Consider the following 17408-nt stretch of genomic DNA (forward strand, 5'->3'; position numbering starts at 1 on the left):
GATATTATTTTAAATATTTAAAATTTTTAAGGGTACATTTAACAAGAAGTGTGTTTATAAAATATCGAGATGTGACTAAAGTTTTTCATCCTTTGTAATTTGTTAAATAAAAGATCATCAGGCCCAATGGACCAAGAGCCCAAGCCCATTATCACGCGGAATGGAAATGCTAATCACCACAGAAAAGTTGAGAACTTCTCTGCCCTCAATTCCTGTCTCGAACGTTTGTTTTCTTTCAAAACGATCAGTTGGGAGCGACTCACTGTAAGTCACCCTACCTAAAATCTGCTCTTCATGGCAGAGAAGCTGGCTCTTTCTCTTCTTCTTTCGAACCCACCACTGCCAGCGAAGTCCTTCTTTTCCAGCCAGACTCACCACAGAATACATGCCATTTCACCACCACAACCAATAAGCCCTCGTCTCCACTACCTTCTTCCTCCTCAAACATCCAATTCTCAACAACCCATTGTCCCTAAATCCTTAATTCCTCCTTCTTTCATATCTAGAAACCGAACTCGCATCGGCAAGTCCCGGGACTCCAACCGCGGGAAGCCATGGTCACATCATCGTCTCTCCACTCAAGGTCAGCGAATTCTTCAATTGTTGGTCGACCCATCTTTTGAAGTCAGTGAATTGAATGATGTATTGCTTCAGTTATTTGAGCACTACCAAGAAGAGGTTAGTGTTAAGGGTGATGGTATGGATTGCTTAACCGCGGATGTTTTGGGTATTATTAAGGGTTTAGGGTTTAACAAGAAATATGACTTGGCTTTGAGTGTGTTTGAGTGGGTGAGGAATAGGAAGGATTTTGAGTCTGTGTTGAGTAATTCTGTTGTTGCTGTTGTCATCAGTATGCTTGGTAAGCAAAGGAAAGTTTCGGCTGCAGCATCTTTGTTAAATAACTTGCATAAAAATGGGTTTGATTTGGATGTGTATGCTTATACTTCGTTGATAACTGCTTATGCTAGTAATGAGAAGTATAGGGACGCTGTAATGGTATTTAAGAAGCTGGAGGAAGAGGGATTCAGACCTACTTTGATAACTTACAATGTGATTTTGAATGTGTATGGAAAAATGTGTATGCCATGGAGTAAGATTGCAGGTCTCATTGAGGGAATGAAAAGTGCTGGAGTTTCCCCTGATTCATACACTTATAATACACTAATAAGTTGTTGCCGGCGAGGGTCTTTGCATGAGGAAGCTGCTAGCATATTTGAGGAGATGAAATTGGCAGGGTTCATGCCTGACAAAGTTACTTACAATGCTTTGTTGGATGTTTATGGGAAGTCTAGACGGCCTAAGGAAGCCATGTTGGTATTAAGAGAGATGGAGAACAATGGATGTTCCCCAAGCATCGTGACTTACAATTCACTGATATCAGCTTATGCTAGAGATGGACTGTTGGATGAGGCCATGGAGCTCAAGACCCAGATGGTTGAGAAAGGGATAAAGCCTGATGTTTTCACATATACAACCCTCTTTTCAGGATTTGAGAAGACTGGAAAGGATGAGTCTGCAATGAGGATTTTTGAGGAAATGAGAAGTGAAGGATGTAAACCAAATATATGTACTTTCAATGCCCTAATCAAGATGCATGGTAATAGGGGCAAGTTTGCAGAAATGATGAAGGTTTTTGAGAAGATCAAGACATGCCATTGCAGCCCAGATATTGTTACTTGGAATACGCTGTTGGCAGTGTTTGGGCAAAATGGGTTGGACTCTGAGGTGTCTGGTGTTTTCAGGGAGATGAAGAGGTCAGGTTTCCTTCCTGAGAGGGACACTTTCAACACCTTAATCAGTGCCTACAGTCGATGTGGTTCTTTTGATCAAGCCATGGCTGTCTATAAAAGAATGCTAGAAGCCGGTGTTACTCCTGATCTTTCTACCTACAATGCTGTTTTGGCAGCATTGGCTCGGGGAGGGCTTTGGGAACAGGCTGAGATAATTCTTGCTGAAATGAAGGATGGTCGGTGCAAGCCCAATGAGCTAACATATTCTTCCTTGCTTCATTCTTATGCCAACGGTAGGGAGATTGAGCGAATGCATGCTCTGGCAGAAGATATATACACTGGTGTGATTGCACCTGATACTGTGCTCTTGAAGACCCTTGTTTTAGTTTATAGTAAACGTGACCTTCTGATGGAAACAGAGCGTGCATTCTTGGAGCTGAAGAAGAATGGGTATTCGCCTGATATAACAACTTTGAATGCCATGGTTTCAATATATGGGAGGAGGCAGATGGTTTCCAAAACAAATGAGATATTGAACTTTATGAATGAGAGTGGTTTCACTCCCAGCTTGACAACTTATAACAGTTTGATGTATATGCACAGCCGCTCTGAAAATTTTGAGACAGCAGAAGATCTTTTAAGGGAAATTATAGCAAAAGGTATGAAGCCTGATATAATTTCATACAATACAGTCATTTATGCGTATTGTAGAAATGGTAGAATGCAAGAGGCTTCGCGAATGTTCACAGAAATGAAGAATTCTGGGATTGTTCCAGATGTAATCACATATAATACCTTTGTTGCATGTTATGCAGCTGATTCATTGTTTGAGGAGGCTATTAATGTTGTTCAATATATGATGAAGAATGGTTGTAAACCAAATCAGAACACATACAATTCCATTGTAGATGGCTATTGTAAATACAACCGCCGAGATGAGGCAACTATGTTTATCAAGGACCTCCGTAGCCTCGATCCATATATTTCTGATCAAGAGGAGTCTAGGTTATCAGAACGTATAATCAAGAAATGGTCATAGATTATCATTTTCTTTAAGAGGCATGAGCTCAGTAGGCATGCTCGCATCTGAGAGACTGAGACATGCATATGGTTCTTGGTTCTCTCATGGAGATGAGAAGCTGAAGATGTTGTGAATGATTCTGTGGCCTTAAATTCAGTAGGCCAACTGCAAGACATTATATTTAATTTTATCAGGAGGCCTTAAATTCAAGCAGGAGAAGCTATAAAGGGAAAAGGGAGGCCTACAAAGACATATGCGAGGCCTTAAATGTATCAGAACACATGTAGGGGATAGAAAATGATTTTTTTTTTGAGCGAGATGGCAGTTGCATAACTTCAAGGTACGCATAATTACCAATATACCCATTACATATGAACTAGAATTGCGGTTAATCAATGGTCTGTCCATGCAATTTTTGGAGCATTAGACGTTAATCGATAATTTCTTCTGCAATCTGATCATCTCAGCCTGATGGTCACATTTTTTTTTTGTGTCTTTATGCTTCATGGACTTCTACTCAGGATCAAGACTTTTTGATCATGTGATATCTTTCCTTCTCCCTCTCTCTCTATTTGTGCTTCATATTTTTGATGTAGCTGGTTGAGAAAATAAATTATGACATTATGGAATATCATGCATATTTTCATTTTTTTTGTGACTGCTGAAGGAGTAAATATGGAACCGTGATGCAGGAAGACCATCCTGCATCAAACCGGTATATAATTCATCTTTAAAGTTTTTCAGTGCTATTTGGCATTCAATCTTAATTTGTGAGGGGAATAGTCATGGTGCTTAGCTATTGTAGTTTGTTGGACGTTGTTAGCTTGCACAAGTATTGCAGTGCCTTGGAGGCATTGGTATGTGTGGTGTTGTAAAATTTATAGTTTATAAGGTTTACTCAAACTTCTGCACTAGAATACCAGGATACAAAGATAGTTTACTTATTTGGTCAAAAATTCCCTCCTCGCATGTGAAGAGGATTTTTTTTTCTTTGCGGTGGGGAACTTGTAGCCACTACCCTTCAGTTGCACATTGGGTAAATCCATCGGGCCTGCACAATAGCCCATGGAAAATCCATGTGTGAGCTCACAATTCCGGACAGAATTGAACCTTGGTGGGAGAGAGCATGACAAGCAATGCTTCCTACCACCATGCTAACACCATCATCATTGTTATATACTTATATTGTATGCGACGAGGATTTTAATATTCTTAAACATATTCCATCCAAAATTCATATATTTCTATTTGATCAGTGTATCGATATTCTTGTCAAGTAGCTAAGTATTATGATAAAAATTTATTTTGTCCCTGATCTCTATTGATATTGTTAATTGATTGTCGATATTTATACGCTGTTCTACAGTTTGACTGAGAGTTGCAACGGGCAGGAAAAAGGAAGAATGAGTCGTTAGTCTCTTGAAGACGCAAAGCTCGAAGAAAACTGCATCATTTGTTTTGAGGTTTTGATCTATCTAACATCATCTTGTTTGATGATTGTGAAGTAGTTCCTAGTGTTTATACCTTAACACGTACTATATGATGTACACTTACTTTCTGGATAAATGTAACATGCCGTACAAGTTCTGTCCGTATATCGAAATCACGGATTGCCGAAAATCTTCTTCTTTTTATTACTTTGTTATGTTATGATGAGGTGAAGTTTTGAACATGTATAGAAAGGTGTATAGAAGGCAATGGGAGTATAGGATCATTTCTTCTAATCAGTCAGTGACAATGTGATCATTGAATACAGAAACTAGCGTCAAGTCGGAGCCACTGGTCGAGTACCTTCACTATCCCCAGCGATGCAGTGCGTCTTGCAGCCAAAGTAGTAAGCTGATAATTGCATTCAAAGTTTTGGCTAGTATGAGTCAAAATAAGTAACTATTCTTACAACCAACGAAAGATGACTTAGTTGATAATAAGAGTGAGTTAAAATTTTCAAAATGAAAGAATTCTCGCGAAACGATTATCACGGAATGTCATTCTTGCAAAGGTTGTATATTTTTTTATCACACTACTCAAGTCCAAACCATTGTGACTCTAACCAGGGAGTACGCTAATAGGATTGTCCCACATCGGAAGATGTGGGAGCTAAAGTGTTGTTTATAGGAGGAGGTATGAGTCTCCCTTAGTACCCAAGGTTTTCTAGTATGGGTTGGGAGGCCTTGGGTACAGCCGGCTCATATGGGTGGGTGTCAGTTGGACCTTGGGTGCTGAGCGTGTATGGGCGCGACTCTATCAATGGTATCAGAGCGTACGATCTTGTTGTGCCTTCAACTTGGGGCCGTACCTACTGAGTGGTCGGCCATGGTGCTCGACCCACAGGGGCAAGGGCCATGCGTTCTTTACTTTATATATCTATGCATTTCTTGTGTGTATAAGTTTGTATCTATACATGCATGGTATATCAGGTAGGCAGCATCACTGTCAGGAGTGAAAATGAAATGTTCATTTCTTGAAAGAAAAATTAGAAGTCTCAGGATCAAGAATTTGAGTTCACTGAAGTTCAAAAATCACTTCCTTTTTAAAATAATTTTCTACTTGTACTTATCCGATTTAATTAATGCTGCTATGAATTAATTATGTGGCTGGAGATTGATGGGAATGTAGCAAGGGAGATCATAAATCACAAATCACTTCTCCATCCAAACATAATTCGCTTCAAAGAGGTCAAGCTCTCTCTTTTTCTTTTTCTTTTTTCTTGTTTTGGACAGTGTTTAAAATTCTGTTTTTATTTGTGTTTAAAATAGAGTAAATTTTTTCCAACAACGTGGGGGGATTTTTCGCTATGCAGGTAGTTTTGACTCCAACCCATCTTGCTATTGTGATGGAGTATGCAGCTGGGGGTGAGCTCTTTGAGCGTATTTGCAATGCTGGAAGGTTCAGTGAGGATGAGGTTCTGTGGCTTTCCTTGGTTCTGTGGAAGTGATTGCATTATTAATTGTTGCTTTATCATATCTGAAGAACGAAAAAATGCAGCAGTAGAAAGTTATTTAATACCTGAAAACCTAAGTTTCCAGTCCAGTATGCATTGTTTATCTGGCTAGCTAGAAAAAGAAAATGATGGAAATATAGTTCATCAATTCTTATTGTCTTCTCTGAGCATGAGCACTGGAACAATGTTTTGGATTTTAATGAATCAATTCCTTTTTTCTTGATATTTTCAGGCTAGATACTTTTTTCAGCAGCTTATCTCAGGAGTCAGCTACTGTCATTCAATGGTAAAAGAAGTTTTTTCCTCCTCTACCTCTTTGCTAATGGAAAAGCTTAACCTTTCTCCATCCCACTTCTGTGAGATCTGCAGCAAATATGCCACAGGGATTTGAAGTTTGAGAACACCCTATTGGATGGAAGCCCAGCGCCACAGCTGGAAATTTGTGATTTTGGTTATTCTAAGGTTTGATAAAATAAATTAGCATATTAGTCATATTTGTAATTTTTAGGACTGAACTCTTTGCATCTAACAAACTTTTCTATGCAGTCATCTCTGCTGCATTCAAGACCTAAGTCAACAGTTGGAACTCCAGCATATATTGCGCCAGAGGTCCTTTCTCGGAGAGAATACGATGGCAAGGTTGGTTAGTACATATTTATGATGATGCTTTTTTCTTTCTGTTGCTGGGAATATGGTATTTCTGTTTTAGTATTAGTGTCTTACTGCCTCGTGCTACGTGGTACTGTAACTATGGATAATTATTTATAGTTGCTAGGGCAAAGACTACTGTGTCAATTGAGTGTAAAATTTCCAAGATAGATCAAGATGTTTGGTGAGGAACCACCTTGAGCTTGGGTTTTACCATGCTAATGACTAATGAGAGTGTAGCAAGGTTAATGCTAATGAGTGTAAGTGTGTAACAAGGTTAATGCCGAAATAATATGGGGGATCACCTTGTCAGGGTCTTTACTATTTCACTTTGGAAAGTGAAACTTCAAGCAGAACTACAGTTTGTTTGTTAATTTACTTTCTAAATGTAAAAAAAAAAAAAAAAAGGTTCAAGAGCATGCCTATCAAATTAATTGTGCATAGTACAACCCCTAAAGGATTGTCACATTAATTGTGCCATGTTCAGTAATTCTTTGTCTCGTCATACGTGTTTTTCAGTTTTACTTCATTGATTGAAAACCAATTTATGCATGACACTCTTAAGAAAGCGAGCAGATGTTCAACCTTTTGCTGATGGAAATTGTCATAAAATATTTACAACATCATCATCCTAGCCTTTATCCCAAAAAATTGGGGTTGGCTACATGAGTCTATGTGAAAATCAATCTCATTTTGACTCATGTTCATAGGTTTGACATAGTTTTACGTTGGCTGCCTACCTTTCTCAACTCTCCTCCTTTACTCGGGCTTGGGACCGGCTGCAAGCGCAGGCAGAGTTTATGATATAATCTTTAAATAAGAAACAATAAATTCAAGGACATGGCTAATTGCCTAATGCCTATACGTTTTTTCTGCCCCTAGTGGGGCGGATTCAATCCCAGTTGGCTAGTACATAACTTTTTTTTTTGTCATTATTGCTGCCATGTAAAATTAAATTTGTTATTTTTTGATCTGTATTTTGCTTCGCTGAGTAAAAAACCATCATTCAAGAAAGCAAGCAATTGTTAAACCTTTCTGCCGAGGGAACTTATGATAGTATACACCAAATTAGACAAGGTCTTTCAAGAGAAACCTGGGTATATTTCCTCTGCTGGTTCACTATAGTGTTGGTCTTTTTTTTTTGGTTAGTTGGCGGATGTTTGGTCGTGTGGAGTGACACTTTATGTTATGTTGGTGGGAGCATACCCATTTGAAGATCCAGGGGACCCAAAGAATTTCAGGAAAACTATTAATGTAAGTTACCTTCCTACTGTTCGTATTTCTTAAATTTTATTCTTTATTGGTTATGAATTTATTTGATGTTTGTCTTTTTTAGAGAATAATGGCTGTTCAATACAAGATCCCTGACTATGTCCACATATCTCAAGAGTGCAGGCATCTTATTTCTCACATATTTGTTGCTAGCCCAGCCAGGGTATGTATTACAACAAGCTACTTAACTTCATCCAAGGGCCTTCTTTCTTTTTATTTTTTAATCTTACTAATGCCAACTTTATGTTTCTTCTCTACCTGTAGTTGCGCCTGAGATAAATATTAAGTAACATTATTTTGCCCTGCTGCTTTTATATGCCAAGACAAGGGTCTAAGGTCCTGACAATGTTTGGATCTATTGCTTGGGAGTTGGGAAATAAAATGATCTTTATGATGTATGTAGATAATAATCTTCCACAGTTCCACCAACCTTGAAGCATTTGGCGAATTGGGAAATGGAAAGAAGAATTTGGTTGTGCACTGTTTTAGATTTACGGTATCACTTTTCTCATATTTGCAGTCTGCTTAAGTTATGTGATCATTTAACTTGATTGTGGGAGGACACACATGGTTTTCTTCTTTCTCCTGCTGCATTCAAGCTTTTCCCTTATCCACTTCAATGCAGTAATACAAGGCTCTTGGGTAGAAATTTGATTGTGGGACACACATGGTTTTCTCCTTTCTTTTGCTGCATTCAAGCTTTTCCCATATCCACTTTAAAAGCAGTAATTCCAGGCTGTTAGGTATATTCTTAATATGTCATAGCTACCATTTCAAATTCCAGCCGCCAATAAAAATATGAATTTTGTGCTAAACCATGCTTCAGACGCAGACCCCACATTTGATATGGTACCATTTTCATGGCATCAAACCTTCTGAAAGCTTGTTATATTTTCTTTTTCCATGGTCTCACTTCTCATGGTTAATTTTGGAATTTGGTAAGGTTAATCTATCTCCCTACATTTTTTTCAAAACTGGATGAGAGCTTAATTTATGTTGGGATGGGCGAAATCAGAACCTGGATAAAATGGGCGAGCTAGATGACTTGTCCCGGGGATTAAACCACTGGTATATTAGGAGGTGGTTAGGCAATAACTGGACACTGGAGTTTTGTATAGAGGACAGATTACACTTGAGAACGACTTTTGCCTGTGATGGTGTTGTTAGCTCAACCTTTTGTCTCCCTTCACTCCCAGTACGCTTACTTTTCTACTTTCCTTATGTTTTGTTTAATATGAACTTTCTTTATGTTAGAGCTTCACATAGCATCTTACGTTTAGATGAATCTTTTGTTTTTTTGGGATTCTTAGCCATTATATGTTTTTAGGAGTACAGCAAAAATTGCATGTCAGTGTGTAGCTGACAGCTTATTTACTGGAGGGATCCAACGAACCAATTGTAGTGGGATTGTTCTGAAACATGATTCACTTATGTTTTTGTTTTCCTATAGTAAGTCTCGCTTGGGCTGCTTTAATGGTAGTCTTTACATTTTCCCTTTCACTCGTAGTATGGGGAAGAAGTGGACTCTAGAGTCGAGGTACTACGAATTGAAGAATCAAACTGCATCAATTGAAGTCTAGTAGAGTAATGTAGTCTATGAATATTCAAATATATATTGAATAACAATAATCCTGTATATGAATAAGAACTTTCTATATTATTTCATATATTCATATATATATGACTTCTATTCTATATATGAATAATCAAAAAAATACGAATAATATCATTTCAGTTAGCTCTCAAGCTTTTCATGTGACATCTTGAGAAAGTAGTACTTTACCTCTTGTTTCTTGTATCTTAATTGACACACATTACACATATCTTATTATTTCACATTGTCTTAAAGGCTTATCTACTGTTTGGATTTTAGCATCTTTGGTTTCATTTGAATCTTATCAGGAATTACAGACGGTATGGGTAGGAGCCGAATCAGTTCCCTTTATGAAAACATACCTCATAAATTTTGATTAGGATTAGCTAGGGAAGTGCAGTTTGAACATTTTCTGTGTCAAGTTGAATAATGTGGAATACATATATGAGATAATTATGATTGCTCAAGGTTTTTTGCATATGCCTCTAATATGAAACAATTTCAGAGAGTTGAAATGGTGAAATGTCATACACGTCATATCTGATGTGTCATCAGTGGTGGTTCTCTGTCTAAAAGATTTTGAGTTTCTCTATGGTGTGGCATGTGATTACTATGCGTTTGAGAAACCCAGTCTTTTACCACCAACCATTTCAGATATGGTTTTTTGATTGTCATGCTGCAAAGGGCATGCTCCTATGGCCATTCTTACCATTTGATTTATCCTACTTTTATTATCAGTTGTTTCTTTATGTTAGACAGCTTGAGTAGGAGTTTCTTATCTGAAATCGTCCTTGTTTTTGCAGAGGATAACCATTAAGGAGATCAAGGGCCATCCTTGGTTCCTGAAGAACTTGCCCAGGGAACGACAGAGGTGGCACAGGCAATCTATTATAAGAAAGAAGATCCAACCTTTTCCCTCCAGAGAATTGAAGACATAATGAAAATTGTGGAAGAGGCCAAAATCCCTCCTGCAGCATCACGATCAATTGCAGGTTTTGGCTGGGCAGGGGAAGAGGGTGGTGATGCGAAGGAAGAAGAGGCTGTACCCGAGGAAGAGGATGAAGAAGATGAGTATGAGAAGCAACTCAAGGAGGCACATGCTAGTGGAGAAGTCCAATTAAGTTGAGGAACAATTTATTCAACAGTTATTCGAACAGCTAGGATTTTGCCTTTCCAATATCAATACATTAGGTTGGATTTCCGTATTTGTGTAGATGGCAGATCGGCAGTCTCTACAGAGGAAGTGATGTTGAATAAGTGTTTGTAAATTAACATTGTATTGGACAGCAGGTCAGCGGATTTAATCCGTTAGAGCAGTCGACTTAAAATGGGTTCTTAGTATTACGTTCATTGTGGACGTTAGGGTTCGATCATCAGTGTGGTTTGTGAGGATGGTTTAGCCTTCCTTTGTAAGGTGTTGTGATTAGCATAAAATAAGGTTTTTGGACTGTGTGCTCCAGTTTTGATGTGAGAAGAAGTTTCTGGAAGGGGATTCAAGTATTCAACTCCCTATATGGTTTGTATGAACGCTAAAGGACTAAAACTGGTGTTATCATTAAAATTTAGCTTTGTGTGCTAAAATTTCTCTCTTCCTTCTCTTGTTGCCTTTCCAGCTTTGTATCATTCTTCGTGGGCTTGATCTTTGTATTGATTCCTAGTCCTACACCCAATTTGCTTTATTTCTCTTCCATTATGAGAAATCTTCTTTGATACAATTGCAGAGTGTCATTAGCTCACTCCCTGCAAGATGATGCAGGATCTATTAGGCTATGCTTGAGAACATTTTTCAAGGGTTTTGGGATGCATTAATGGGGTGTTCATTAAGAGTTGGTTCGGGTAAAGAGTTGAGAAAAGCTTGCTTGAGATTGGTATCATCAACTCCATTGAGGATATAATAGCGCTTTGAAACACGATTGTAATGTTTCTCAAGATCACTACGCTGAAAAGAGCAACATTTAAGCTTGAAGAATTCCTCTCGAGCTTGTTCAACATGATGTTCAAAATTTCCAGTGAACTCATTGTAGATGACTGTCATAAATTGATCAATGGAAAAGCCACGAGCTTGTAACTGTCTATAAGGTCCAAGGGAATTCCACCATTCCCGTAATCGACCTGTAAAACGAGTAGTGGCACGATTGATGACAGTAGGAGTATCTTCATGAGGAGATTGTAATTGAGTAACACACCAGGCAAAGATTTCATCAAAGGCGTTCTTTCCATTTACTAGGAGGGATATCATCAAGAGTAAAGGGCTGAACAGAGGAAGAGGAAGGAGGAATGACAATGGAGGGTTGTTGAAAAGGGAAACTCTCATCATCGGTTACAAAAGGTTCAGGATCTGGAGGATTAGGAGGAGGGATTGGAGGGTTTGGAGGGTCTGGATTAAGAGGCGCTGGTTGAGTCCATGTTTAGGAGTTACTTGAAAGTATTCACATGGATTTGCCCAACACTTTTTAAACATGTGAAAATGTATTTTATATTTGTAATCACTCATAACTCATAAGTTTTTTTTTTTGAAAGGCCCATAGGTCACACACATGTTAAGCCATGTTTGAGGGGTATGAAGGTCATCACAGCGGATGAAAACTACCCAAATCCCAAACCCTTGGTGAGAATAGGACTTTGGACCTAAAGTCAGCATTTTGACTGACTAAAGTTAAATAAATTTTTACTATGGAACAATGTTGTAAAATGAGTGGTCAAAGTGAAACATTTGGAACGTGAGGGACTGAGTTGTAACAATGATCATTTGTCAATGGCCAAAAATAACATTTACTCAGAAGTCCAAATTATATGTTTGGAACGAATTAGTGTCAAGAATGGATGGAAGTAATATGGTAAATCTACAACAAACAGGTCAATCAGCTTTACTTGACTCTTTTTTTTTTGAAACGGGAGGGGGATTCAAACCCTAGTCACCAGTGTGATATACATCATCCTTATCATTCCAACTAATGATTCGAACCCATGACCTTATTTATTAGAATAGTCATAGGCGCATTAGACTATATCATATCGTAAGCTAGGGTGGCGCTACAGAGAGAACATGGGGGCCAGGGCCCTTGGATTTTGAAAATCTTTATATATATATATATATATATATATGTGTGTGTGTGAAAATTCTCAAGTGAGGGATCCCTCACTTTATTTAAAATGAGGGATCCATCTAACACCATTCATTATGTGTAAGTGTGGCCCCCACATATGATGCGACCCGCGAGTGAATGGTGTTGGATGGATCCCGCACTTTATTTAAAGTGCGGGATCCCTCACCTGAGAAGTCCTCTATATATATGTACCGATTTGCAATTATTCATAGTTGGTTGTATAGTGGTAGTCTTTCAATTACTTCACGTGCAGTGCACAAGTTCGAATCTCCATACTGAACCTTGCTTATTATTTTTTTTTTTAAATTATTGTGTTTTCTTCTTAAATTCTCTTATCAATTAAGAGTATCTTAATTAACCATTCGAATCTCCAAACTGAACCTTGGTTTTTGTTTTTTTTTTTTTTTTTTAAAAAAAAAATTATTGTGTTTTCTTCTTAAATTCTCTCTTATCAATTAAGAATATCTTAATTAACCATTCGAATTAGATTTTTCGTTTTTCATTTAAAAAATGAACATTTTAATTTCATTTCTTATATTTTATACTTAAGAATATTTAATATATTTATACTATTTAATATATATTTTATTAATACAAAGTATGCCATATATTAAGTCCACACCCCATATTTGTTATATAATTTGTGTATATTATTGCAAGTTTTCAATATTTTTAACAAATATGGACAAATATTTGATTAAAATGTCGAATTTTGATATGGATCACAAAATATCATGTGTAGAGTGTTAATCGTGTAGTGGTTATGCTTTTCTTGTAAGTATACAGTCTTTATGCATTCAGTGATATTTTTATTTTTCATTAAATAACCTTAAAAAAATTTTGGATGCGCTGTCCTCGAACCTCCGTCAACCATTAGGCCTCTCATATGAAATCTTGGCTCCGCCCTTGATGCAAGTTCTTTTCATTCTATTCGGTACGTAGTATGATGTTGGCATATTATGATATTACAATCAAGTTGGATTAGAATAAAACTCAATTTAAAAAGGGATTTGGGTAAGTGTTGTTTGGTATGTAGTTGAGTCCATTTAGAAGATGGAGACTCAATCCTAGATAAACTAGAAGATAAATATTGTCTTCTACTATGATTATGATTCTTACTCCTCCCTCTATAAATAGAGGAAGAAAATCGGTAGAGAGAAAAACATCGAATGTTCTTGTTCGATTATTTGGTCTTCTCCTAGATTCTCGATCGACTTGAAACGATCTTACGTGAATCGGAACCAGGTTAATGTTTTTGTACAAATGCAACAATTAGTCAGTGGCGGCCCTGGGGTGGGGCAACACGGGCGGTCGCCCTGGGCCCCTAAATCCCCAGGGCCCCAAATTTTTGAAAATAATATTAATTTTATATTAATCCAAACATAAAAAATCAATTAAAAACTAACAATTCTCCACATATTTCACTAAAAAATCAATAAAAGAAAAATTTTTTATTTTAAAATAAATAAAAAAGAAAACAAGGGCCCCTTTTCTCAAGTTCGCCCGAGGCCCCTGTAAACTCAGGTACGCCACTGCAATTAGTATATATGTTTGTCTGATATGTGGATTAGAAAGCATCAATAGGTTTTTTTTTTTTAAAAAAAAAACATTATTAAGAATTTCGGACTTATTTTATGTATATTTTTAGAAATTACAAAATAAATATAAAAAGTTATCCGATTTGCTTGAAATTTTACGTGTGAATACTTGATGTGTGTAGAGTATATCCTGTAAATTTCGTTCTTATACATGCTGTGTGGAAAGAAAACTTGTCAACCCTAGTTACATGCACCCGAAAACTAAAACGAGCATAACTATTTTCACATATCAAATTAGGAGCTAATTTTATATGTATGGAAGTCTATTTTAATAAGCTTTCCAACGATATATAACATGCTTGATTTGGAGTTTCGGTTTGATAATTATAAAGGTTTGAAGTTTTGCATCGAATCTGGAATTTTTCTAAATTTTTTTTTGTCAAAATAGCAAACCCAGTCTCACAGAAATAAACAAAAGAAAAGGAGAGAAAATAAATGGAAGGGTATAAGCAACCATGCCATGAGCTGTTCGAAAAATGTTATACATATTTTTTTCCAAAAAATTCCAGATTATTAATAGTGTTCTTTAGCATTGTTTTAAACTAAGAGTTGATATCAACGAGAGGTGGTTCAGTTGGCAATCGATTAGGTTAGAAATATTGTGTATCTAATGTTCGATTTCAATGAAAACATATTTCTCAACGGTATTTAAAAAAAAAAAAACCTAAGAGTTAGTGTTTGTTGAGATTAATATGCCTTGGAAGAATAAATGTGTTCTTTTACCATGTATGTAAATTTTACTGAAATTGATTTTTAATAAAAAGGAAAGAGAATTATGAGCAAAGTTTCTTAGTTAATTTAATTCGAATGTTAAAATTTTCCATATAATGTGTTGTTGGGTATGAATATTATTGTTGGGAAATATTTTAATTTTTTTCTATAATATTAGACTATTACTCTATTTAAGTTAAACTAATATGATTTAAGTATGTTTATAAAGATTGATTATGTACTTGCATATACTTTTTTTTATGACATATGTTAGACTATTATAACGTTTGATTTGAAATATGATGTAACATGTGCATAGTGTATAAGACTCTAAATGTGAATTATTTTCTTTGACAAAGATGGATGCTACACAAAGTATAGTTGCTGACCTGAATCAAGACGAAAAGTTGACTAATAAGAATTATGACATATAGTATCGAAAGATCCAGTATTTCTTTGAAGAGCAAGAAATGTGGAAAACTATAACACAACCAACGGTGGCACCTGAACATGGAACCAACACACAGTGTAGACGTGATTTGGAAGTTTAGCAAGATTTCAAGCACAAAGATCACATAGCTTGTATTTTTATGCTAAGTAGAATGACAAATGATTTAATGCTACGCTTTGAGAAACACAAATCATCCAAAGCATTGTGGGATGTGGTGAAGCTGCAACTTGGGGGCACTTTTACCATCTGACAACGCCAATTGACCCTTAGGTTTGAAAGTTTTGTGAAGCGCCCACATACTACGATAAGGCAACACTTAACCATGATGGCTAATATGATTAGCAACTTAAGGGAAGTTGGGAATGTGTTGTCTGATGAACAACAAGTGCAAGCAGTCATTCGCTCTTAGCCGCCCTCATGGGAGCATGTGAGGGTAAACCTTATCCACAATGAAAATGTCAAGACTTTTGATGATGTTTCCAAATATGTGGAGCGGGAAGAAGATCGCTTTCTTGCTGATAAGTCCAATTATGAAACAAATATGGCCCAGTCTTTTAAGCGCAAAGTTTCAGGCTTTGGTGGCTCCATGGGTAAGGGAATAGGCCCAAAAGGCAAAAATAATGCACTTGGTCCCAAAAGCACGCAATTCAAACATGGGAGGCGTACGGTAAAGAAGAAGGATAAAACTCAAATGACTTGTTTTAAATGTGACAAGATGGGCCACTTCGCTCGTGAATGTCCTGAAATAAAGGTAATACATGACCACTCTCTCGTTTGAATTAAATTTTATGTAGTAGTATTATGTTGGCTAAAATTGTTCATTATTAGATTGTAGACTCAGAACCAACAAACCACATAGCAAGGGAGAGTTGTAGTTTATCGTTGTATTTCGAAGGAGAGTCGAAATATTTTCAAGGGGAATGATGCTTCTGCAGAAGTGATTAGGGTCGGTACTTGCAAGTTAGAACTTGAAAGAGGACGCATTTTATATCGCTCTGATATTTTATAGATCAATGAAGTTAAACGTAACATATTTTCAATTTTAGTCATTTTGAATTTGGAATTTAGAATTGAATTTGCAAATGGTTGTGTTAAATTATTGGTCATCATAAAAATTTGGATATTTTTGAATGGTTTTAAGATATTATATACTATAAATTATGTGAATACTATGGATTTTGCATCTATTTTCTTAATGGTTTTAAGATATTATATACTATAAATTATGCGAATAACATAGATTTTGCATCTTTGGTAGCTAAACCTAAGTAATGTTTTTAATGATTGTATGTTATGACATTCCATTCGTCAAGAAATGTTTGCATGAAAAAGCAACAAGATTACCATTTGGAAAAGGAAAAAAGAATAAATTTTCCTCTGCAATTAATTCATTTCATTATGATGCCTCATTTTTCATCACATTTATAGATGACTACACCATATATGATCATGTTTATTTGATCTTCGACAAGTTAGAGGCATTATAATGCTTCACAAGTAACCTAGACAAAAAGAAACAAAGTGGCTTATATTCATTACATAAGCCAATATAGTTAACACTTGAGAACAAAGGACTATGATTTGAGCCTTGATAAGTGCTTTCTTCGAATCCTTTACCGTCCTCTCATGGCTTAAATGCTAAAATACTCTTCTTGAGATCCTTAAAAATAAGAAGAAGAAAAGACCATGCAAATGACTATTCACCTATAAATAAGAAGCTTGTGTAAGAAACCTCTAAAGGCCCATGTTGAAGCTTGATGTTCAGCCTTTGAGAGTTCCTTCTTAGAAAAATTTCTTCCTATAGAAGTCTTAAATAGATCATATTGTCTTTCGAGAGATAAAACACAACAGACGCCATTAATCAAGAAAGAACTAGAACACAAATCCCCTACAACGTTATTCTAAAGACACAATGAAAGAGGATTACATGACGCAAGCAGAACAACAAAGGAATCAAACCAACGTTTGACTAAAATGATAAACACTGGAATCCGTCAGAAATTGAGAGAAAACTCTTTAGGGTTTACATATATTTCATAAAAAGTAGAAGATAATGACTATTAGGGCTGGCTACAACCCCAAATGAAGTAAAACATAAAATTATGAAAATGCCTCTATAAACAGAAAATGACCCATTCCTGCTCAACATGTCGTTTCACGCTTCGGCTAGTCAAATTTCGTCGAATTTTGATAACGTTGCAAATGTCAATCCTAATAAGTTATTGTAATTAAAGCGAACTTCCCAAATGGGTCTTATATCATTACGGAACTTGCAAACAGTTAAAGAGATATCAATTAGACCACACCCAAGCTAACGAATTTAACAAAAAGAAAA

The 17408-nt window shown here is 36.4% G+C and overlaps 1 protein-coding gene and 1 pseudogene across 1 annotated transcript; both read left to right on the forward strand.

The window, feature by feature from the left end:
- The first annotated feature begins 200 nt into the window (after positions 1 to 200).
- Positions 201 to 4142, forward strand: LOC119984175 (pentatricopeptide repeat-containing protein At5g02860-like). Its single transcript, XM_038828003.1, has 2 exons — positions 201 to 3091; positions 4118 to 4142. The coding sequence occupies exon 1, from the start codon at positions 295 to 297 to the stop codon at positions 2767 to 2769; it is 2475 nt and encodes an 824-aa protein (XP_038683931.1). The 5' UTR covers positions 201 to 294; the 3' UTR covers positions 2770 to 3091; positions 4118 to 4142.
- A 13-nt stretch (positions 4143 to 4155) lies between these two features.
- LOC119984177 lies at positions 4156 to 10794 on the forward strand (annotated as a pseudogene).
- The last annotated feature ends 6614 nt before the right edge of the window (positions 10795 to 17408 follow it).

This window comes from Tripterygium wilfordii, chromosome 18 (genome assembly GCF_013401445.1).
Source record: "Tripterygium wilfordii isolate XIE 37 chromosome 18, ASM1340144v1, whole genome shotgun sequence".
In the NCBI taxonomy this organism is placed as follows: Eukaryota; Viridiplantae; Streptophyta; class Magnoliopsida; order Celastrales; family Celastraceae; genus Tripterygium; species Tripterygium wilfordii.

Excerpts from the sequence above, each read along its gene's own strand:
- LOC119984175 (XM_038828003.1), top strand. The coding sequence starts at position 295 with ATGGCAGAGAAGCTGGCTCTTTCTCTTCTTCTTTCGAACCCACCACTG.